Genomic DNA, 25,999 nt, shown 5'->3' with positions numbered 1-25,999 from the left:
TAAAATCGATTACTATAAAATCTGTCAGGACAGAGTTAAGCTTCTGTAGTGGGACAAAATTATGCAGGTTTTACATATAAATTACTTCATTTTTTCTCTTTTCCCAAGAAATGCTGCAGATGCAAAGGGCAGGGGTAAGAACCAACTGCAGGTTTTATACCACGGGAAGCAATGAGTCAAGCCACAGTCACCACCCATCCGGTGGGACACGACACACATTCCACACACCTGTGCAAACCCTTTATTAAAGCATCAATCAAAATACAGGATGGATCACATGGTTTTGTTTTTGCTACTGTTATATCAACTTATATATGAATCATTTGTTTACATCTTTATTTTTAAAAAGTGAACATTTTATAGTTCACAGAATCACCAGATGGACATTTCTGTCTAAAGACATTGTTCCATTTTCCAATTTTAACAAAGGACATCCAGAACTACTGAAATACAACAAACAAAATCTAAAGCATCTTCTTGACTCTCACTGTTAGCAGCTCTATGGTGTCTGAGATATACATTTGGAGGTTTCTATTAACGGCTAAATAAAAATAATTTATGCCAGAATATTCTTAGAACTATTTACTTCCTATTTTTACATTCTCTAGCTTCAATTTTGATTGTGGTATTCTTAGTATTAACTCTTTATAAATTCCATCTCTAAAAAATCTGTTAAAGATTATCATCCTATGATATCTTCTTGAAGAAAAGATAAAAGATAAATGCATTTTCCAAAATCTTTTGGAAAATGCAATAAGCTATTGTTTTATTTGATTCCACCCCCCGCAATTGATTCGTTAACCCAAACCTGGTTGATCAGTGAGGAACCCCAAAAAAATCATTAGGAAAATAAACTGTGTTATCTACTGAAGGCTTTTTTTTAAATGACCAAAATCGTGATGCTCAAAATATGAATGTGAATATACAATGAGACTTGGTAGGTATTTAAAGAGTACTAGTAACTTGATTTAAAAACCAAGAATAGAAACACTTACAGAATTACTGAAGTGACTGCCAAAAGGATATGCGAACAGAGGTAAAGCAAAGTATCTGAACAACGCTGGGAAACACAGTATCTGAACTACAAGGTAAATGCTCCATGTTGGTACCAGAGGAAACACTGAAAGGAAATCCCCAGTTAAAAGAACCATAGGGAGCGCCACTTAAAGAGTTTTAGCACTGATCAACACTGTATTTCCTAGGGCAGAATAAAAAGGTATCTGGTTTGCCTTTCTAAACCATTTCTTCCAGCAGCTGGAAGCGGCGTTTCTACAGTCAAGCCAATTTGTGTTAACCGCACTGGGCTCAGAGCGTGCTGTTCAAAACATGTAAATGTCCCTTGTACCTGACATTTTCTTCATGTGCTAAAGAGCTGAGTGATCCTAGATCACCAGTAAGTAAAGATCCAAGCATTAGACTTAAAACATCTTGTCAATTGTTAAAGTAACTTACACAGCCATAAATTCATCCAGTCTAACACATTGCTTTCTTGTTATCTCATATTTGCCCTTCTGAACAAAGGTTAGACAACAGAGACTTGTGCAATTAAAAATGAAACAAACACTGAAAACAGATAAAGGGGGAAAGGGAATTCCAGAACCCCACTGCGTGAGATGTCAGGTCTTTCAGCCTTAGTAGTGAAAAAGGAATGCTCATAAGCATCCAAGACAAATCATTCTGGACATAATGACACGGCACAGTAATGCTGGGATGGATAAGACATTCAGAGATTGTTAGAGTGATTTCTGTATGTTATATATCACATGTATCACATTTGGTTCCTAGAGATTTTAGTCAAGTATTAGTATTTCTTTTTGCTAAGTATGGTATACAAAAAGATGAGGATAGATGTGCCCTAAAGATATGAAAATATAATATATAAAACAAAACCATATAAATTACATAGATTTTGCATATAAAATTGGTTTTCCCATTTAGAATAAATACCATCCAAGTTACAGATCATCTAAGTGAATTAAATATACACATATGCGAATCATTTTCAGAATTTCAAGAAAAACATTGCTAGAGATATGACCAGGATGACTCAGAAGCCAGAAATGGATTTTAAGAATGACTACATCAGACCCAAAGGATGAGGCTTTGGATTTAAGTGTCAAGCTTTTAAAACTGCCCAAATGAGTCCAATGTGCACGAGTGTGTACACACACACATTCAGTCACATACATGAATTTCTATGAAGCTGAACAGTTCACTTTATCTTTGAAAAATCAGCTAAAAGTCACGAGGTCTTCTGCATTTCATATTCTAGCAAGAGGGCCTCGCTTATTTCATAAAGAAGCTGCGAGATAGATAGGAAGAGTGTAGCATTTTTGGAAAGAAAAATTCCTGTTTTCAGTCAACCTCCCTTTATGTCGGCTATTATCAAAATCGAGAGCATTCTGATGCCTTAAAGAGGGAGAAAGTTTTGAAAATCTATATACTCTCTCCCCACTGCAGTCTAAATCAGCAAAACCAATTGGGAAACATTCTTTGGCTGCGTCTGTCTGCTCTTGCTCCACTAAAAATCTGCCCACTTTCAGCTTCTTATCACTATTCAATGTCTAGGTGGAATGGATGCCTTCTCCTGTTGCTTCCATGTGGAAACCTGCACATGAGTTTGGGTGGAATGAGAACTGAATAGAACGGAGTAACATTCATACCATATCACAAAATGAACTCGAGTCCTCTGTGATTGCTTTGGGCACATAAACCCATGGTAAAGAATCTGTGGACCTTCATGACAATTGGAAAATTTTTATATTCTAAGAGCTGGAGCTCTTTTCTGCAACCCCTAAACATACAATGCTAGTCCAGAGAGCCCGAACAGGAGTCATGATTTCTCCGAATTTCTTCCTACTCATTTCTTTATGTGACCACCCAAAGCACTTCTATCTAGAAGTCAACAATTCAGTCCTTTCCAAGAGATGCCTGATCAAACTCCATGACTAGGTCCTATCGGCTTCCACAACAGTTAATATATAAATCAACAAATCAAGGCTAGGTTTAAAGCCAAGCCCACTTCCCTCCATTACAGAGCCAGATTAGGTTTGTTGTAAAGCCGGGATGGCAAAAGCATCCAACTTCATGGACCCATTTTTGCTTCTCTCATGCAGTGGGGGTTGGTTATCCTGGAAGATTGCAAACTTTCTGTAAAACTATACATGTTTGAACTAGAAGGGATCCTGTAGACTCTTGAGTGCTACCTGCATATTTACAGATGAAAAAGATTAAACCCCAGAGAAGGGAGTTGTCCAGACGGCAACAGGGTGAGGAGTAAACATCTGGGTCTGCTCTCACACCAGTGTGGCCCATGCAATCTTAGACATCATAACCCCACCACTTGATGTGGCTTGCTAAGGCCCTTATGAGTTTAAGGTTACGGTCTCCTTTGCATATCAGAAAAAATGAAATAACATGACTCATTCTCACCAACATTAATTCTCAATTGCAGATGTGGTCCTAATGACTTTTTTGGAAGGAGAAGATCCACAATTTGTTTAAAATGCTACAATTTCTCAAAACCAACAATCTCATTTAAGTAATAAAGCGTGAAAATATTAGGTGGACCGAGAGATCAAAGCAAAAGTCTTCAACGTGATTGTGAAAAGGAGCGAGGATTAGCTTGGTTCTGTAACAGAGTGAGACCATTTCAATGGTGCTCAGAGTTCATCTCCTCGGCCCCTTCTACAGATAAGGGACCTGAAGCCCAGACTTGCCCAAAGCCAGGCAGCTGGATATTGGCACAGTTGGGGAAGGTATTAAGCCTTTGACTGACTAAAGTTTTCTTCTTTCCATAACATCATGCACCTCACATATAACTACTCTCTTGCAGGACTGAATAAGTATTGAATGATTTTGGCGTGAAACTTGATGGCACAGTTCCCTTTGCTATTACCCGAACCTTTCCCTCTCCCCTTTAAGGACAGCCAAGTCAGCTATGCAGCTCACAAAGGCGGAGCTGGTTCTAGGACTGCAAAAGCAAGTGTCCGAGTCACGCACCAGCACGAGGCCCTGCAAGCCTGTTTGGAACCCGGTATTCTACAACCCACGGGAATTCATCGGCTCCTCTGTCTTTGGAAGCAATACATTTTCCAGGTAAAGAATCAGTCTTTGTGTGGAGGATGATGTAACTTAAATGGTGATTTTCATGGGTGGTGTGGGTATATTTAACCTTTTCCTGTTTCCCTCCACAGCTCAGCTGAGCTCACCAAAAGGCTCTCTGAATCAGACAGGTAGACACAGTTTTTGACTATTAAAGTGCTATTCCGGGGCAAAGTTTTTCTCAGTTTCACAACAGCAGCTTCATTAGAAATGAACAAAAAAAGCAATCTATAAAAATAGGCCTGGGGAACGAAAAAAAAAAACCCCTCGTAACTACTTTGGAACATGACAAATATAATGTGACTTGTAGATATCAGCCCTGGTACTGGTGACTGACACCAAAGTCTCTGAGGTACGTGTTCTAGGGAAAAATAAGGACAAACATGGCAACGAGGACTAACCCAGAAAGAGCAATTAGAATCAATCACAGGGACTCCATTAAAAAGGAACAGCCAAAGTAAATAAAACTGAGAAGAAAGTGCAAAAAACCCACGTACGTGCATTTGCTATTGTAGCAGACCTATACTTGTTAAAAGGAAAAGCAATGCAGTGTGCATTGGACAGGGTTCTTGAACTCAGAATATCTTACAGTGGTGGACTCTTTGCCAAGAAGGCATCACCAATTAAGGTATTTGGCAGAGATCAGCCTCTGAAACTATCACACAGACAGGCACCTTCTGTCTGATCTCAGTTCTGCACCCTGATGTTTCTTGCATCCTTTTCTACTGGGGAAATGCCAGTCCCATTCATAGCAGGCAGGTGCTTCCCCTTTCAAAGTGGCCTCACTCCTAGCTAAGGGATGAGAGTCTCCTGGTAAGGCTTAGCGGCAAGTGCGTACTACATCTGTATTACAAGGAGCAGCCCCTGATTTTCTGGATATGCATAGCTTTTCGGGGTTGGTATTAGACATGGCTTTCATAAATAATGCAGGTGTTTTTGTCATGTGTCACTGCAGGCTCTGTGGCTTCCAGGTAAGCTGGCGGCAGTCCCTTATCTGATACCTCAACAGGTGTGGGCTCTTCCGATGTTAGCTCAGTGGACGTGACATCGGTAGAAGGCTCTGCAGTTTCGGGGGAATGTTCAGCCGACAGTTCTGTCTCCTCTACATCTTTGACTTCAAACTGTCTACCCTCTTGGTCGTCTGCATGCTCTTTTTTGGACTGCGGGTGAACTGACACCTTGATGGCAATTTGCTGAGGTTGCTCGTGCAGCGAGGAGGCGTCCGAGTCGGCAGCGGGGGAGTCGCTCCGCTTCAGAGAGTTGGGGATTGTGTAGACCTCATCCCTGTCTGCGGCCTCCTGGCCCTCTGGAGTATGCCTCACAAAATTCTGCCCCTGCTCCTCCAGCCCAACTACCTCCATAATCTCCTCCATGATTGTCCTGCAGTTCATGATGAGAGGTGGCAGAGGCACACTCCTCGCAAGCTCTTCGATGTAGCGGGCGAACTCCATGGTTTTGAACTGGGTGACTTTGGCAAGCTCGAGAGTTTTGGCGGAAGTGATGATGGGGATGCGCTTGGCGATCTCAAAGGCCTTCTGCAGCTTCTCTGCACCTTCTGTCCTAAAGAACTCATTGATGGCCTTCTCAGTCTTCTTCAGGTGGCTGCTCATCATGCACAGGCGGGTGATGTTGAGGACCATGACGATGGTGAAGGCCACCAGACATACAACCATGTAGTAGACGCCCATGTCTCCGGAGGTGAAGATGACGCGCAGGGTCACCGTGTTGTTCACTGTGCCATAGATGTTTGAAGCCACACATGTATATTTACCTCGGTCTGAGAAGGATACCTTCGTGATGTTCAGGAGGCCGCTGTCGTGCATTTGCCATTTTTCTGTCGGAAGGGAGAGAAGAGAATTCAACCAGGGAACACAGAGCTCCTGTTCTACAAACTGATAACGTTTCTAAGAACAGCTACTACTAACTATGAACATCTACTTAACGTGCTTACAATGTGTCAGGAAGTGACAGGCATTAGCTTATCTAACCTTCACAACAACTCTGCAAGGTGGGCCCTGACACTGGCTCTGTTTTACAGGATGAGGAAACTGAGGCACAGTCAGGTTAAACAACATTCCCAAAGACACCTGCATGGAAGCCATAGAACTGGAAGATGAACACGAGCTCTAGAGGCTGTGCTCTTTTTTTTTTCTACAATGGAGTCTTGCTCTTGTGCCCAGGCTGGAGTACAGTGGCACGATCTTGGCTCACTGCAACTTCCACCTCCCATACTCAAGCAATTCTCCTGCCTCAGCCTCCCGAGTAGCTGGGATTACAGGTGCCTGCCACCACGCCCAGCTAATTTTTTTATTTTTTAGTAGAGATGGGGTTTCGCCATGTTCACCAGGTTGGTCTTAAGCTCCTGCCTCAGGTGATCCACCTGCCTCGGCCTCCCAAAGTGCTGGGATTACAGGCATGAGCCATCACACCCGGCCAGTGCATTCTTAACTACCAACCCCTATTGTGTAACTCCACCTCCCAGTGAAAAATGAGAGAAATCAACAATTTAGAAAACACTGTGCTCTTATTGAAAAGTTCCTTACCTTAAAAGCAACTGGTTCTCTAACCTGCCAGTGAGCATACCTCTACTGAATATATGTTCAAGGGGAGGTTAATGCAATTAAGTTATAATTGTTTACCTGAGTTTCTCAAATTTAAGATTGAAGTTATCCTTATATGATCTCAGTTAATTAAAATATAATTTATGTCATTCATTTTGAGACTCCACAATGAATTATCCACACTATTTAAAGTTACAAGCTAACACTGTGAATATTCAGAGGCTGGATATGAGTTAATATCAATTTGTTTTAGCCTTGCAAATAAATTACAGACCCATCAAGCTGAAAATAAGCTTGTCACAAAGGAGAACATATATTGATAATAAATGCGTGTTTTCTTACCCCCACCGCCCTCTCTGGAAGGGATCTAGTGTCACCTTAGGAATGATATTTTGAATCCAGTGAAATATTTTGGTTTGAATATAGTCTGCTCATCTACCTGCAGGTCAGAGACCCCAGGGAAACACGATATTAGGTGTGGGTTTGGGGTGTTAGGTCTGAGCCCTTCTGAAACCCTGCCACCTCCCTCGACTGTCCCATAGAGCGAATGAAGATCCCAGTTAGGCTTTTGGGGAGTTCTAAAGGCCAGGCAGATATTTCTCCATAAAAACATTCTATTTCCCTGAGCCGACTAGAGAAACCTCTCCTGAGAGCTGAGGCACCTGAATGCAGAGCTTCCTTTTAAGCATCTATTACTGCACTGTGTATTACTTGTTTGTTCTCCTTATGATAGTGAGTTTTAATTTTAATAAAAGACATGGGTTGACTTTAAATTGTGCACATTCTTAAAAAAAAAAAAAAAGGACGGACTCTTCAAGATGGTGGGGAAGGAGCAGCTCCGGGTTGCAGCAGCTCGGGGTTGCTACTCTCAGTGAAGGCTCAGAGGGTGAGTTCAAGCCGCATTTTCAGACGGATCTTTGTTGCCCACAGAACGGGGGGATTCCCAGGTGGAGGAGAGACACGGAGTGACGCAGCGGCTGTTTTGGCCCACAGGGCCGTTGTGGCAGCAGCGCAGCGGCACTCCGCACAAGGCGCACTGGTCTGGATGCCCTGTTAAACCGGCAATCTGAGATTTGGGAGGGCAGATTAGCATATCCATCTGATTGAACGGGACTTGGACAGTGACCCAGACCAGGAGATTCCCGGGAGGCAACATTTGAGCCAGCACAGTGGGTTGCTGCATGGGAAATCGTATGGATCCCAGCCCCCAATCAGTGGGTGACTGAAATACCTGGGAAAGAGTCAACCTTCCAACTTAGGAAAGGGAAAAAGAGGGGCTCTGAGGCGGCGAGCCAGGTGACCAGGCTCGGCAGGTCCCACCCCCACAGGGACAGGCAGGGCAGCGATTCCGGGGTTGAGAGTTTCACTGCAGACGCAACTGAGCCCAGGTCGGCGTAGCTTGGTGGGGGAGGGGCGTCCCCCATTGCCAAGGCAATCTGCCCCTATGGATGAATACTCCCATTGCTGTAGCAGCCTGCTGTTGCCGAGGCAACCCACCATAACAGAGAGACTCCGCCAATACATAGGCTACAGGACAGCAGGGTGGAGCCCTCAGCAACAGGGCAAAGTCCAAGGCAACAGAGCAGAGCCCACCACAGTAGGGCGGAGCCAACACCAACAGGGCGGAGCCTCAGCAGGCAAACAGTGACTAGACTGCCCCCTAGCTGGGCAGGAAAGTGCAATGAATACTCATAAAGAAAGCCCTAATGCCCTGAGACAGAACATCTGAGGGGGAAAAAAAAGGGTTTTATGAGTTCTGCTGCAGCAGACTTAAAAGTATCTGCTGAACAGTACTCAATGAACAACGGAGCTCACAGCTCAGCACTCGAGCTTCTATAAAGTACAGACCGTCTCCTCAAGCAGCTCCCTGACCCCTGAATATCCAAAGAGTCACCTCAAAAAGGACTGATCAGACTGACATTTGGTGGGAATCATTCTGGGACAAAGATAGCAGCAGAAGAAACTGGTAGCACCCCTCACTGTTCCGCAGCTGCTACAGGTGTACCCCAGAAAAGCAGGGCCTGGAGTGGACCTCAGCAGTCGTACAGCAGAGGGGTTAGACTGTTAGAAGGAAAACTAAGCAACAGAAATACTTCACTATCAACAATCTGGGCGTCCACTCAGAGAACCAACCGAAAAGTCAGCAATTACTCAGACCACAGGAGGATAAACCCACAAAGATGGGAAGAAACCAGCGCAAAAAGGAGGAAAACACCCGAAACCAAAACACCTCGCCTCCTACAAAGGACCAAAACTCCTTGCCAGCAAGGGAACAAAGCTGGACGGAGAAGGAGGGTGATGAAATGACGGAATCAGAATTCAGAAGGTGGATAATGAGAAACTTCCGTGAGCTAAAAGAACATGTTCTAAATCAATGCAAAGAAACTAAGAACCTTGAAAAAAGATTCGAGGAAATGATAACAAGAATGGACAACTTAGAGAGGAATATAAACGAATTGAAGGAGCTGAAAAACACAACATGAGAACTTCGAGAAGCATGCACAAGCTTCAACAGCCGAATTGACCAAGCAGAAGAAAGAATATCAGAAGTCGAAGATCAACTCAATGAAATAAAACGAGAAACCAGGATCAGAGAAAAAAAGAGCAAAAAGGAATGAACAAAGTCTCCAAGAAATGTGGGATTATGTGAAGAGACCTAACCTACATTTGATAGGTGTACCAGAATGTGATGAAGAGAATGAATTAAAGCTGGAAAATACTCTTCAGGATATTATCCAGGAAAACTTCCCCAACCTAGCAAGGCAGGCCAATATTCATGTCCAGGAAATACAGAGAACACCACAAAGATATTCTGCAAGAAGAGCAACCCCAAGGCACATAATCATCAGATTCAACAGGGTTGAAATGAAGGAGAAAATACTAAGGGCAGCCAGAGAAAAAGATCGGGTCACCCACCAAGGGAAGCCCAGCAGATCTCTTGGCAGAAACTCTACAAGCAAGGAGAGAGTGGGGGCCAATATTCAACATCCTTAAAGAAAAGAACTTTCAACCCAGAATTTCATATCCAGCCAAACTGAGCTTCATAAGTGAAGGAAAAATAAAATCCTTTGCCAACAAGCAAGTACTCAGAGATTTTGTCACCACCAGCCCTGCTTTACAAGAGCTCCTGAAAGAGGCACTACACATAGAAAGGAACAACCGGTACCAGCCATTCCAAAAACATACCAAATGCTAAAGAGCATCAAAAAAAAGAATAATCCGCACCAACTAACGGGCAAAACAGCCAGCAAGCAACAAATGGCAGTATCAAATTCACACATAACAATATTAACCCTAAATGTAAAAGGGCTAAATGCATCAATCAAAAGACACAGACTGGCAAATTGGATAAAAAGCCAAAACCCAGCAGTGTGCTGTATCCAGGAAACCCATCTCACACACAAGGATACACAAAGGCTCAAAATAAAGGAATGGAGGAAGATTTACCAAGCAAATGGAGAGCAAAAAAAAAGCAGGAGTTGCAATTCTCATCTCTGATAAAATAGACTTTAAAGCAACAAAGATCAAAAGAGACAAAGAAGGTCATTACATAATGGTCAAAGGATCGATACAACAAGAAGAGCTAATGATCCTAAATATATATGGACCCAATACAGGAGCACCCAGATATATAAGGCAAGTTCTTAACAATCTACAAAGAGACTTAGACTCCCACACAATAATAATGGGAGACTTTAACACTCCACTGTCAATATTAGACAGATCAACCAGACAGAAAATTAACAAGGAAATCTAGGACTTGAATTCAGACCTGGAACAAGAAAACCTGATAGACATTTACAGAACTCTCCACCCCAGATCCACAGAATATACATACATCTCAGCACCACATCACACCTAGTCTAAAATTGACCACATAATTGGAAGTAAAGCACTCCTCAGCAAATGCAAAGCAACTGACATAATAACAAACAGTCTCTCAGACCAAAGTGCAATCAAGTTAGAACTAAGAATTAAGAAACTAACTCAGAACCGCACAGCTTCATGGAAACTGAACAACTGGCTCTTGAATGTTGACTGGATAAACAATGAAATGAAGGCAGAAATAAAGAAGTTCTTCGAAACCAATGAGAATGAAGACAAACATACCAGAATCTCTGGGACTCATTTAAAGCAGTCTCCAGAGGAAAATATATAGCAATAAGTGCCCAAATGGGAAGAGTGGAGAGATCCATAATTGACACCCTATCATCAAAATTGAAAGAGCTAGAGGAGCAAGATCAAAAAAACTCAAATCCTAGCAGAAGACAAGAAATAACTAAGATCAGAGCAGAACTGAAGGAGATAGAGACACAAAAAAACCCTTCAAAAAATCAATAAATCCAAGAGCTGGTTTTTTGAAAAGATCAACAAAATAGATAGAACAGTAGCCAGACTGATAAAAAAGAAGAGAGAACAACCAAATAGATGCAATAAAAAATGATAAAGGGGAAATCACCACAGATTCCACAGAAATTCAAACCATCATCAGAGAATATTACACACAACTCTATGCACATAAACTAGTAAACTTAGAAGAAATGGATAAATTCCTGGACACCTGTGTCCTCCCAAGCCTAAACCAGGAGGAAGCTGAAACTATGAATAGACCAATAACAAGGTCTGAAGTCGAGGCAGCAATTAAGAGCCTACTACACAAAAAAAGCCCAGGTCCAGACAGGTTCACAGCCGAATTCTACCAGACACACAAAGAGGAGCTGGTACCATTCCTTCTAAAACTATTCCAAATAATCCAAAAAGAGGGAATCCTTCCCAAATCATTTTATGAGACCAACATCATCCTGATACCAAAACCCGGCAGAGACTCAACAAGAAAAAAAAACTTCAGGCCAATATCCATGATGAACACAGATGCAAAAATCTTCAAAAAAATACTGGCAAGCCGACTGCAACAGCACATCAAAAAACTTATCCATCATGATCAAGTAGGATTCATCCCGGAGATGCAAGGCTGGTTCAACATACGCAAGTCTATAAATGTAATTCACCACATAAACGGAACCAAAAACAAAAACCACATGATTATCTCAACTGACGCAGAGAAGGCATTTGACAAAATTCAACAGCCCTTTATGCTAAAAACCCTCAATAAACTTGGTATTGATGGAACGTATCTCAAAGTAATAAAAGCTATTTATGACAAACCAACAGCCAATATCATACTAAATGGGCAAAAACTGGAAGCATTCCCTTTGGAATCCAGCACTAGACAAGGATGCCCTCTTTCACCACTCCTATACAATATAGTGCTGGAAGTTCTAGCCAGAGCAATCAGGCAAGAAAAAGAAATAAAGGGTATTCAAATAGGAAAGGAGGAAGACAAATTGTCTCTATTTGCAGACGACATGATAGTATACCTAGAAGACCCCATCGCCTCAGCCCAAAAACTCCTGAAACTGATAAGCAAAGTCTCAGGATACAAAATCAATGTACAAAAATCACAAGCATTCCTCTACACCAATAACAGACTTAAAGAAAGCCAAATCAAGAGCGAACTGCCATTCACAATTGCTACAAAAAGAATAAAATACCCAGGAATACAACTTACAAGGAACGTAAGAGATCTCTTTAAGGAAAACTACAAACCACTGCTCAATGAAATGAGAGGACACAAACAGTGGAGAAACATTCCATGTTCATGGTTAGGAAGAATTAATATCGTGAAAATGGCTATACTGCCCAAAGTAATTTACAGAATCAACGCTATCCCCATCAAGCTACCATTGACTTTCTTCACAGAACTGGAAAAAACCACCATGAACTTCATATGGAACCAAAAGAGAGCCCGCATAGCCAAGTCAATTCTAAGCAAAAAGAACACAGCGGGAGGCATCACACTACTGGACTTCAAACTATACTACAAGGCTACAGTAATCAAAACAGCACAGTACTGGTACCAAAACAGAGATATAGACCAATGGAACAGAACAGAGGCATTGGAGGCAACACAGCATATCTATAACCATACAATCTTTGATAAACCTGACAAAAACAAGCAATGGGGAAAGGACTCCCTGTTTAATAAATGGTGTTGGGATAACTGGCTAACCATGTGCACAAAGCAGAAACTGGACCCCTTCCTGACACCTTACACTAAAATTAACTCCAGATGGATTAAAGACTTAAATATAAGACCTGGCACCATAAAAACCCTAGAGAAAAATCTAGGCAAAACCATTCAGGACATAGGAGTAGGCAAGGACTTCATGACCAAAACACCAGAAGCATTGGCAACAAAAGCCAAAATAGACAAATCGAACCTAATCAAACTCCACAGCTTCTGCACGGCAAAAGAAACAGTCACTAGAGTGAATTGGCAACCAACAGAATGAGTAAAATTTTTTGCAGTATACCCATCTGACAAAGGGCTGATATCCAGAATTTACAAAGAACTCAAACAAATTTACAGGAAAAAAACAAACAAGCTCATTCAAAAATGGGCAAAGGATATGAACAGATATGTTTCAAAAGAAGACATACATGAGGCCAATAAACATATGAAAAAATGCTCATCATCACTGGTCATTAGAGAGATGCAAATCAAAACCACATTGAGATACCATCTCACGCCAGTTAGAATGGCAATCATTAAAAAATCTGGAGACAACAGATGCTGGAGAGGATGTGGAGGAATAGGAACACTTTTACACTGTTGGTGGGAGTGTAAATTAGTTCAGCCATTGTGGAAGACAGTGTGGCCATTCCTCAAGGCCTTAGAAATAGAAATTCCACTTGACCCAGCAATCCCATTACTGGGTATATATCCAAAAGACTATAAATCGTTCTACTATAAGGACACATGCACATCAATGTTTATTGCAGCACTGTTTACAATAGCAAAGACCTGGAACCAACCCAAATGCCCATCCACAATAGACTGGATAGGGAAAATGTGGCACATATACACCATGGAATATTATGCAGCAATCAAAAAGGATGAGTTTGTGTCCTTTGTAGGGACATGGATTAATCTGGAGAACATCATTCTCAGCAAACTGACACAAGAACAGAAAATGAAATACCGCATATTCTCGCTCATAGGCGGGTGATGAAAAAAGAGAACACATGGACACAGGGAGGGGAATACTACACCCTGGGGTCTACTGGGGGGAATAGGGGAGGGACAGCAGTGGGGGGAAGGGGGGAGGGATAGCCTGGGGAGAAATGCCAAATGTGGGTAAAGGGGAAGACGGCAGCAAAACACACTGCCATGTGCGTACCTATGCAACTATCTTGCATGATCTGCACATGTACCCCAAAACCTAAAATGCAATAATAAAAACAAAAAGAACCTGCCAAAGTGTTTCCCAAAGAGGCTGGATCATTTTGAAAATAAAATAAAATAAAATAAAATAAAATAAAAGGCTTGGTATTTCCCAAGACTATTTTTTTTTTTTAATCCAGGGTTCCAATGGACTATGGAATGAGGCAACAGAGGGCCCATTTTCCCACAGTGTCTCTGCTCCAAGGAACTTTCTTAAGGAAGCTGGACTCGGCGACAAGGTACCTCCTGGGTTCTACAGTTCGTCCTGCCCATTGGCCAGGGCGAATCTGGCGGGAGGCCTCTCCGTGGATGTTGTCACATGACTGTGCCTTCTGAAAGAACATCTGTGAAGAGGACTTTCTGATGTCCCTGAGTAACCCTTTTCTAACAATTCAGCCAGTGTATTTCCTTCAAGAGTAGAAAACACTGGCTTGGAAAATCAAGTGAAAATTTTCAGCTTCTTGTGAATGCGTGTGAACCAACCAACCTACTCGGTCTGTGAAACTCTCGCTAATTCAGGTGCGTCATGGGCAAGGCTTCTACCACATTTGTTCCTTGAACATACATTTTGATATTTTGGCTACAGATTTATTCAAATATACAATGGCCCGAGGCCAGGAAAGTTACCTTATTTTCTTATAATTTGCATGTCTCATAAAAGCAGACTGCAGCAGGCATAGAAAAAAAAAAAACAGAACAAAACTCTGATTGATTGAAAGCTTATTCCATATAGAACACACTGGGTTCTACAGACATGCAGACTATGCTTCTAGTTTCTCAGATTTACCTTCCTTTTGTTGGAAAATATAGCAGAAAATGGAGTGAGGAGGGTAAGAAGGTGAGGTTGTTTCTGTGGAGGATGGTTAGGAAAGGTTTGTTATTCGTGTGGACGACGTCAGGATCATCGTCCCATCTGCGCCACTTTTGTGAACAATTATCTGTAAATACAAGGATCGGGTATAGAAGAAGAGAACACCAAGGAAGGCATCTGATGGTAACAGAAACAGCTTTTCCCCAAACCTCAGTAACAACTTTAGTGATACTTATGTTTTAAGTGTTACAGAAAAGTAAAATGTGAAAACACTAGTTACAACATCCCAATGCTTTCCTCTATCAAACATCTAAAAATGTTTCTGAATGTGAACTTCAGAGTTCTCAGAGATGCTTTTGTTCTACTGATGTGTATTTAACCTAAAACCAAGCAGTTCAATTCAGACAGCTACTTACAGACACTTTAAAGTTTCTTGTGACATTGTTAAAAGGGGGATAGCTTGGAATCAAAGCAGTCTAATTAGGTGATATGTGTGGTTCATTTTGGGGAAATCTGTGAGACGTTTAACAGATAAATTATTACTTAGGAGTATAGACAGATTCTTAGCCCAGTATAGTGGGTCCACAGACGAATGGTTCTTATACACGTTATTCAATATTTAATCTTATTTGTTCTGAAAGTTTGAAGCCCACCTATGTACCTGTGAAGTGACTATTTTAACTCTAAACCATGACAAATATGAATAGATAGATGACAATCCTAAAGCAGTGGAGTTCTTACCTGTAGTGTGAGCTGTGACAATCTAGTTAAATGACTGACACCATTACAGCTCTCTTTGCCAACAACTTCCCATTTCCAGTGGAGGACAAAGATATCACAATACCTCTTTTGTTTTCAGTCTACTGCTAGATTCCTCTTGGGACCATCGTCATCTTTATTTTATGGGTTAATGTTCATGTCACTTAGAATTCTGGGTGAGACATGGTAAAATGAGTATGTGACCCGGATTAAAACATATACTCCCAGACCACAAAGTGAGTCCACGTCTTTGGAAGCCAACACACAGTTCTGCAACTATCATAGAAGAACTAAGGTCCTGCAGCCTTGAAGGTTACGTATGTCTGTCTTCCCCTACTTTCTTTTTTGTAAAGTCCAAGACGTTAATTCGTTCTGGGAACTAAGACTCCAAATATTTCCTCTCAGACTCAGCTGCCCTTCCATTAGTGAAAAATACAGATTTCTGCACATACTACTGCCATATCCAGCTCTGAAAAGCAAAGATGGTACACATTCTGAGGCTCCTCCCACATCAGCTTTGGGCTCATGCTGAAGAAGCATCTCCATCCATGCGGCATCTGTCCAGACAGAACATCTTGAAAACATTCTTGCTGCTGCACGTCACCGTTCACACCTGTCTATAAACACCTGGCCCCGCGGCTCATTCTAGAAGGGTCCCGACTTCAGCTGCCGGAAAGTTGTACAAATACCCATGGTGACTATCACAGATCTTCAGTGCTTTACACGCGATGTGAGGATGCACAGTGCGGTTCCCATGTATTTTAAACTGTAACTGGGTGGGAATGTCAAGCTTATGCACTGAATGTTCATGAAGCTGCATCACTTCAGCACAAATAAAATCCAAAATGTCAGCAGCGAATGCCAAGTCAGTTCTACATGCAATGATTCTGGAGGAAACAACAGAGGCAGCCATCTCACCACGACCTTCTGAATACAAGAAGACAGACTCACCCTCTTCCTGCACCTGGACTCAGTTACACACTCCCTGTGCCTTGCGCACACTGTAGCTTCCCTGCCACCACGTTGAAATGCCCTTCCTCCATCCCCTTCCTTTCCACTCCTGTTCTGGAAGGTGATGCACACCTGAGGCTTTAGGCTAAAATGCTCAGGCCAAGGGCTGCTGCAACTCATCTCTCCTGGAGACTAGAAATTGCCAGGGACCTGCCACAGTCTTCCCCAAGTACAAGTTAACTGTGAAAATCTCCCAGAGGTGGATAACAGTGTTGTGGTGACAGCATCTCCTTTGCAAAGAGAAAAGCCAGCAAATGTTGTTTCTGAACTGTACTGCAGTGCGTGGGCTAGGCCACACAACAAAGCTGACATTTGCAGAAGGGCAGTGATCTTTTTTTATCTTCTTCGCTAATTCAGTCAACAAATGTCATTGAGCAAACTCTCTAAGTACCAGGCTCCACTCTAGATGATGAGAATACCAAGATGAGCTAGACATGACCCCTGACTGCAAGAAAACAGCCAGTTCCAAGAGAAAAACAGACTCTGAGACCCAACCACAGCATCACGTGGTAAGGAGAATGGCATCTGGGAAGGAGTGAAGGGGGCAGACAGCAAGGGCTTCCTAGAGGAGGTCACTGCTAAGCCAGATCTGCTGGCACAGGTAGGGAGAGGAAGGGGAGTAAAAGAGAAAGGACTTTTGAGGTCAGAGGGAGCACAGGAGAGAAGATGGTGAGCCACTGGATCTGACGAACCACTAGAAAACCAAGAAGGGCTCAGATGGAGGAAGGCAGGGCTGGATTAAGGAGGGCCCCCAAATGTGCAAAGCTTTCTATCTATTCTGCAGGAGAGCGGGAGCCCCTCCTGCTTCTCCCCGTCATTGACATGACCTTTTCCCTGACAGGCTGGCCTTACTTTATTTCTTACAGGGGCCACAGGGCCTTCCCATATGCTTCCTCTCTGGCTATAAGGCCTCCTTTCTCCCCACCCCAAGTCCCAGCCTCACACACTTAGCCTAGTTAAGATCCCATCCTTAAGTGTTGCTCCAATTCCCAATAAAGCCTTCTCTGACTCCTGATTAAATCAGCGGAGGAACCTGAAAGTGCTGAGCAGATGCAGCAAGCATGGGATGTTTAAAGATGAAGACGACAGCATTTCAAATTGGGGGGGAAAGACTGTTGGGATAGGTGACTATTCACTTGCATGAAAATAAAGGCAAATTCCTACTTTATGTGATACATAAAAATAAATCCCAAGTATTCTGAAGATCTAAATGTAAAATTAAGTCTAAAATTAATAGAGGATATAAAATATTTTTATAACCTTGAAATAAGAAGTCCTTTTTAAGCATTTCAAGCACCTCAGAAGCTGTAAAGGAGAACACCAGTGGATCAGATTTCCCCTAAATTAATTTTTTTCACTATAAAATATGCCCTATTAAAATCAAAAGCAAATGACAGACCAGGAGAAAATTCTAGAATGTTTGACAGACACATGCTTAATGACTCTAAACCATCATGAACAGCTATAAATCAGGACAAACTATAAGTCAAGACAAACCCAAAAGAAAAAATGGGAAAGGACTATGAATAGATCATTGGCAAAAACAAGAAATGTGAATGGTGTCTATGTGTAGAAAATCACAAACAATTAAATTATGATTACATTGATAGGGATTACGGTCTTTTTTTTTTTTCTTTTGAGACAGAGTTTCACTCTGTCGCCCAGGTTGGAATGCAGTGGCATGATCTCGGCTCACTGCTACCTCTGCCTCCCAGGTTCAAACGATTCTCCTGCCTCAGCCTCCTGAGTAGCTGGGATTACAAGCACCCACCACCATGCCTAGCTAATTAAAAAAAAAACTAATGTAAAACATTTTTAGTAGAGACAGGGTTTCACCATGTTGGCCAGGATGGTCTTGAACTCCTGACCTCAGGTGATCCACCTGCCTTAGCCTCCCAAAGTGCTGGGATTACAGGTGTGAGCCACCGTGCCTGGCCATTACAATCATTTTTAAAACAACTTTTTCACTTTTCAAATTGCCAGATTAAAGGAGATCGCTAATGATGCTGCCAGCAGTGGAAATCGACGGCTGCCTGGCTGTGTGAGGGGCAGGCTCGAGAGCTCGCCGCAGCCTGGATGGCCCACTCCTGCCCAGCTTAGCCTTCTTTCATTAATTATTTTCCTTTTTTTATTTTTAATGTTGCTGAGAATGTGGGGTAAGGGACACTCCCACTCAGTGCAGGTAGTCGTCAAGCTGGTAAGGTTGCAAGGTTGATTTAATCACAACTTAAAATGAAGGTAGCCTATGACCCACTTTTAGACTTCAGGAAATTCTTCAAACCAGGCAAGCCTAGGCTGACCGGGGCAACATTAATGATGTCAACAAACCAAGTTGATGAAAAAAATATCTTAAGAACAGTGTTTCTTTCCAGGGACATAGTTCCAGAGCCTTCCTCCCCTGCTCATTTTCTCAGGGAGAAGCCATAATCGTGGTGGGCTCCACACCTGGGAGGCGGCTGACCTGGTGCCCACGTGGGATGGCCCAATGTCTCCTCGAAAGGACAGTGCCAGGTAGCCCATCTAGCAATGAGAGAACAGACCAGGAGCATCCCATGGCTGCAATTAAACCGGTAAACAGCACGAGATTCTGTGGTACACGGGTGACTGCGCCTCAGTGTGAAACCAACATGCAACAACATCAGAACTGACACTCACACAAACAACGTTTGAGCAAATTATTGCTGTATGGCAGTGAGCAATGCATTCTGAAAGGAAGAATCACAGGGAAAGTGACAGCACAACCTTCACAGACACTGTCATCATGCCACTTCTCCCGAAACCCTACATTCTTTCCAGGCCTACCTTAGGATCACTGAGCACTAAAAGTTAACATTTTCAACTTGAGAAAGCTGACTGAAAAAAAAAATCATTATACCCAAATGCTAAGCTCTTAAAATTTCCAATTACTTATTTGGGAGAAAAAAAGACCTATTTTTCCTCAGAGCAATCCTTTATGAATGCATATGTGTAAACAGTGGTGGACATACGGATTGTCTATATCCCCCATGAGTGGTATAAACAGATTAAAACTGTATTAACAATCCTGTTTAGACACTTAGGCTCTTAAGCCTCACACACCCAGCTTTTCAAGGAGAAGAATTTACTCTACTAAAACAAGTATGTTAGTTTCTTGAAACCAACTTAAAAATATTCAGATGGTAAGAGTGCCAATACATGTTTATGCAAACATAAATGAACTACAACATTCCTCTTAAATGACAATCAGGTAGAATCAGCACCCTTCAAAGAAGCACACAGTGTGTACATATGTGTTTGTCTATAAATGTGGTGCATATTTTCCACTATGAAATATAGCCTACTGAAGGGAAAGGATTCATGCCTTTTTACAAAACCTAATTGAAAGCAAATTTAGCACTGCATGGGTACACCTGTTACAGGGCTTCTGCAGAAGATGACAGCTCCTTAAACCACTGCAGCGTCAGGTTAGAAGTCCCAGAAGCTGAGGTGCTCTTGTGCTTCCCCGACCCCACCCACAACCCTCCCAAGAGACCTCTTCAGCGAGTACGAGGGCAGCTCTAACAAGCTATTTCTTACATCACGTGGAGTGAAGGTGGCCTGGGATAATACAGGCTTGGCTAAGCTTTCAATGCAGGAAGGTGGGAATGGAAGGATTTTGTGTTCTGAATTTGCAGTTGTTCTACATCAAGGTACTAATATCTGAAAAGAACCTACGGTCTTTTTATTTCCTGGAAAAGGAAACATCTGTTCCTCTAGCTAATTTGATCTGGTCATCTTAATTTTAAAAGAAGTGCCAAGCATGTAATTCCACGTGGGCTCACAATAGTCTTTTCTAGAGAGTAGCTACAGGTGGTCCTCCAAAATAAGAGCACCCTACACTTAGTTCACATAAATCACTTCCATTTTGAGACTCTCAGCTGTCATCTCTGAGATGGATCTGGAAGGGTCTTTTCACGGCTAAGACTAAAGCTCTCTGGGCTTACGTCGCAAGTGGAGAACAACTCATTAAAGAAACTCACAAATGGTTGTTCCCAGGTTGGTACTTCATGAGGCTCAAGTTAGAACATCAACCTTAGTAATGTAAATTAAACTGCTTCTATGGGATCTACTTTAGAATGAATTTTTTTTTTTTTGAGACAGAGTCTCACTCTGTCTCCCAGGCTGAAGTACAGTGGTGCAATCTCAGCTCACTGTAACCTCTGCCTCCCGGGTTCAAGCGATTCTCCTGCCTCAGCCTCCTGAGTAGCCAGGACTACAGGCGTGTGCCACCACGCCAGGCTAACTGCTGTATTTTTAGTAGAGACAGGGTTTTACCACATTGGCCAGGCTAGTCTCGAACTCCTGACCTTGTGATCCACCTGCCTAGGCCTCCCAAAGTGGTGGGATTACAAGTGTGAGCCACTGCGCCTGGCCTCTGGAGTGACTCTCTAGTTAGCTAAGGGGTTGCTCCTCTGGGTTAGAGCAGGGTTTCTCAACTCTGTTACTCCTGACATTTTGGGCTGGATAACTGTTTATTGTAGGGGTCTGTCCTGTGCAATGTAGGTCGTTTAGCAGCACTGCTGGCTTCTCACTAAAAGCCAGGAGCACAACCTGCCTGACCCCACCGGTTCTGACAACCAAAAACGTCTCCCGACTTGGCCATGTGTCCTCTGTGGAGCAAACAGGCCCCAGCTGAGAACCACTGGGTAAGGCAAATGCAAAATTCACCTGGTAGATAATTCTTTGTAATTTCCACATACACTGCTTTCTTCCGAGGCAGAGGCACATCAGATATCAAAGGGCCCTTTGCACGCAAAAGCGATGCACTAGGAGAGGAAGGCTCTGATGAGAAGAGATTCCCAAACTCACTATCACAGCCGTCAGGACATTATTCTGAAATTTCAAGTAACACGTAAGGGACAGGAATTTCTTCTGTATTTACTGAGTTTTTAAAAGGTTGAGAAATTGAGAGAGAGAATATCAAATTACCCAGAAAACACTTTCCTTTACAAAACACAGTATATCAGGAAGCAGGGATTTCAGCAATTGAAAGCTACTATTGTGAGGGTATAGTACAATATTAACAATAATAATAGTGCCACTTACTGAGAGCTTGCTATATTCCAGGTACTCTGCTAAGCATTTAAAACTCACAGTCCCACCTGTAGTGAAAAAGGATTCTATTTCACAGATGAGAAAACTGTGGTTCAGAAAAGTCAAAGAACTTCCTTAAAGACTATATAGTGTGAATCTTCTGAATTTCCAGTAATATATTCCTAATTAACTATTTTCCAATAATCCATACATAATATGTTCGCAAATCATAAACTGTGTTTGGTACCTTCTGATGTTTTGTTTTTGAGATAGCATCTTGCTATTGCCCAGGCTGGAGAGCAGTGTTGTGATCAAGGCTCACTGCAGCCTCAAACTCCCAGGCTCAAGCAATCCTCCCACCTCGGCCTCCACTGTAGCTGGGACTACAGGTGCATATCACCAAGCCCTACTAACTTTTAATTTTTTTATAGAGACAGGGTCTCACTATGTTGCCCAGGCTGCTCTTGAATTCCTGGGCTCAACTGACCCTCCCACCTTGGCCTCTCAAAGTGCTGGGATTACAGCCGAGAGCCACTGCACCTGGCTTTGATGAGTGTTTTTAAATCTCAAATATTTAAGATACTAAACAAGGAATTCAGTCTAACAGGTTAATACACCCCTTACACTGATCTTAGAGGTTAAGAATAATTTACATTTAATGCTGTGGACACCAACCTCTTGATATATAGATATTAAGTAGAGAGGTGATAACTCCAGTCTTAACACTGGCTAACACAGCTTGTCATGGTCCCTTGCTGAAAGAGGCATATTACAATCTATTCAAAGAAACCTGCAAAAGTAGAGGGAGAAACACAATAAAGCGATGTAAACTAGAGGCAAAACGTCTACTAATGAATTCCACAGCACTACAAGAGCAGCTGTGACAGTTGTGGATTCAGTGCCTAATTGCTTTTGGCAACCAGAAACTACAAGAGTACCGAAAACAAATCCACAGAAAGTAAAAAACCGACTTGATGGAAGAATTTCAAACGTAATCTCTAACGAACCAGACATGGTTACAAGGGCCGAAACCAGCTGCCTTTCTTAAAACCCTTGTTACTTATCATCTCAGACAGGTGCTAATGTTAATGTAAATGGTTTCAAGTCACAGTGAGAAGCAACAGTGAAAATACATTGGATAATTAGTGCCTGAAATAATCAGGACTTACTTCCTGGGTACTACACATTTCTACTCCTTACAAAAGGAAAACTGAAGACAGTCTATTTCGTGGCCATTTGTGGTTATTGGTGCTGTTTGCTTTATGGTAGGTGGACCACTGCAAATAGGTTCTCTGCTGAACTACAAAAACAAAATCCAAAGTCTTCCGGAGGGAGATCACACATTAGCCTCTCCTGATCCGGAATTGAAGTGACAGCACCAGGCAAGCAAAGCAAACCTGCCAATGACAGGAAACAGCCCCATTCTCCCTGGGCCTGGAGGGGCTGGCAGGAATTACAGCACTCTCACCTTTCCAGCAGAAACGAGACATGAAATTGCTCCTTTCCAGGCTAATCACAAAGTGAGCGGCGGTATGCTCCTTGAGTGACTCACCTGATGACTGTGAACACCTTTTTGTGCATGTGCATGCCATGTACACACGCACATCCCAGCACAAATCCTAACCCTGTCTGACCTTGCCATTCGTAGTGAAGATGCCTCTTCCACCCAGGAATTCTCACATTCGCTCAGTCTGGGTGAGAGGCTCTTCAACATTTTTCACCTAGTGGAACCTAAAGGATGCTGCTGGTGGGCACAGAAGGAGAATGAATACCAGCTGGCCACTCTGGTTGTGCCATATCCTCTGGTTTTACCTTGTTTCTCATTTGTATACATGAGGATTAGTAGCACTTCACTATTGTGCTTATTATAAGGACTAGAAATAACATGTCACTTGGTGCAGGGGCTGAGTAAATGGCAGCAGTTGTTAATGAAAATTATATTCATTTTGTTTGGTTTTAACAGTAGTCTTAGTTAGTGTACCTAGGTAAGGTTCTGGGATACTAGCTTTTTTTTTTTTTTTTGACACAGAGTCTCACTCTGTCATCAGGCTGGAGTGCAGTGGCGTGATTGGCTTACTGCAACCTCTGCCTCCTGGGTTCGAGTGATTCTCCTGCCTCAGCCTCACAAGTAGCTGGGATTACAGACACGCTGCCACACCCGGCCAATTTTTGTATTTTTGGTAGAGATGGTTTTGTTATATTGGTCAGGATGGTCGTGATACGCCTTCCTCGGCCTTCCAAAGTGCTGGGATTATAGGCGTCAGCCACTGCGCCTAGCCTAGTATTTTTCTCACCATATTCAATCACCTCTTTGTTGAGTTACAAAAAAAAAAACAAAACCCACTCCATTTAAACTTCTAGCCTATTGGCCTGAAAATGGAAATCTATGTTCATGTTATAATATGAACATCATCAGAAATGAAAAGTTAAAGACTATAGGTTTTCCAATAGGCCATTCAGCTCTTAGATTCTGATATTTTATGAGCAAGAGCCTCGTTTCTGCTGTTTCCCGCGTGTTGCTTGGTTGTTAGGTACACTGCTTTGTATATTATCCCATGTTGCTTATGCTCTGAATTACCATTATGCATTGTAATTACAGAAGCTGAGCTGGAACATCAAGTACTGGTAGCACGAGTACTTTTTAAAATTTGGAAGTGCATTTTCCTTATGAGATTGAAAACAGATTTGCCAGCAAGGCTGCTGGTGACAAGACGGGAGTGCTGGATTCTGACAGAGTGGTTCTGTGTGCCAAAGGCTTCTGACTGGTGGCCACCAGCTTGGGGTCTACTGACCGGCTGCTACTATAGTCCATCTTAGCACCCGGAAACAAAAGAAAACAGAGCCAAATATGACTACCAACTGGATCAACGCCCTCAATATACAGATGAAGGAGGCACCGTGTAGTCAGCTTGCCAACGCTGAGTCAGCAGCAGCAAGGACCTTTTCACTAAGACACTGCATAAGTATCTCTGAAGCAGTAAGATACTACACTTTGGGATAATCCTCAAAATGGTGCAACTGAAATCCAGGCCCCAGCTCTAGGCTGTTCCCATAGTTCTCTTCCTCTCTAGCACTGAGTTCAGTGCCAAAGCCCAGCTCTTTAATACCCGGGATACAACCTTTGCTTCAGGGTCCATGTAAAGGTAGATCCAGGTCTGGAGTCTTTGTTCCCTTTGATTCGGTCACCCTGGGTTCCCCGGAGATGGCCCAGCCCTGTGGAAAGACCTGCTAAGGTACCTGGCCTGCAGTGTCTTTGTTACCATGGCTACTGCCCTCTGCTCACAAGTGTGACATCACAACCTTTTCACTTGTGCTGGAGGAAGGGGCTGTAGGAAACCAGTGTGGGCCAGGGGTTGTATTCCCTCATCTTTCCACTGTCAGTAGTAAAGGTTCTAGTCATAGCCACTTTTTTTTTTAAATTGAGACAGAGTCTCACTTTGTCACTCAGGCTGGAGTGCTGTCCTGCGATCTCCGTTCACTGCAACCTCTTCCTCCTGGGTCTAAGACATTCTTCTGCCTCAGCCTCCTGAGTAGCTGGAATTACAGGTGTGTGCCACCATGCCCAGTTAATTTTTGTATTTTTAGTAGAGATGAGGTTTCACCATGTTGGCCTGGCTGGTCTCGAACTCTGGAAATCAGGTGATCCGCTCACCTCAGCCTCTCAAAGGCCTGGGATTATGGGCCTAGTCATAGCCACTTAATAACAGCAGGAAAGCCCTGCTATTTCAAATAAAGGGCAAATTTCAGTAAAGGGACATTTGAACTCTAACGTCTCCATGGTGCCTTCTAATTTATCTCTGCGACAGTCCCACGGTTCCTCATGGTGGGTAAAAGTTCGACTCTCCGAGGTTAAACATGACTCATAATATATCATATTTTGACTTAAAGGAAGAAGCTTTATAATGTTGTACAACCTTCACTGGCTAACCCAAAGCAACGTAAGTGACAGCATTACAGCAAACCCCACATCCCGGCCACTCAGATGGCTAGCAGCCCTAACCATGCGGAACACAGCTGTGAACCAGAAGCAGGCAACTGCCAGAAAGCTCCATCACCTGGCTCCTAAGGAGATAGATGGCATTAGCCCCTATTCCTTTTTCAGAGCGATTAAGATAAAATGAGGGAAAGAGATTTAAAATGTAGGTTTTCCTGTAGCAGAAACTCTTCTGGGGATTGTCCATTGGTTAAAGAATTATGGAACCGGAGGGCAGTGTGAGCGCAAGGAACGAAAAAGCGACCGCTTCAGAACAACTGTCTCTTCACTCTTGAACCCCAGACCCTCGACTTCACACAGCACATGCCCAGGAAAGCAGATGCACTCCTGCTCAATCCCACCAGGCTTGGGATTTCAGACAATTACTTCTCGCATCTAAAAGAAGAAATGCACTGATTCCCGAAGACCTAGTCCTGTCCTGG

At 42.8% G+C, this 25,999-nt stretch overlaps 1 protein-coding gene across 12 annotated transcripts in view; it reads right to left on the bottom strand.

Moving 5' to 3' along the window:
* Positions 1 to 227: 227 nt before the first annotated feature.
* The window catches only part of MFAP3L (microfibril associated protein 3 like), a 49,420-nt gene continuing 23,648 nt past the window's right edge, over positions 228 to 25,999 (bottom strand). For 10 of the 12 annotated variants that reach the window (XM_078367810.1, XM_078367807.1, XM_078367808.1 and 7 more), the window contains one exon: positions 228 to 5,938. In XM_078367810.1, the coding sequence (XP_078223936.1) occupies positions 5,007 to 5,938 (932 nt within the window). In that variant the 3' untranslated portion in view covers positions 228 to 5,006. Of the gene's footprint in view, positions 5,939 to 14,737; positions 24,799 to 25,999 lie in introns of those variants that run through there. The other 2 variants (XM_054252791.2, XM_035292641.3) reach the window with 2 other exon arrangements.

Source organism: Callithrix jacchus, chromosome 3, assembly GCF_049354715.1.
Source record: "Callithrix jacchus isolate 240 chromosome 3, calJac240_pri, whole genome shotgun sequence".
Lineage (NCBI taxonomy): Eukaryota > Metazoa > Chordata > Mammalia > Primates > Cebidae > Callithrix > Callithrix jacchus.
The sequence above is the reverse complement of the archived record's forward strand: the minus strand, read 5'-3'. Positions and strand labels throughout refer to the sequence as shown.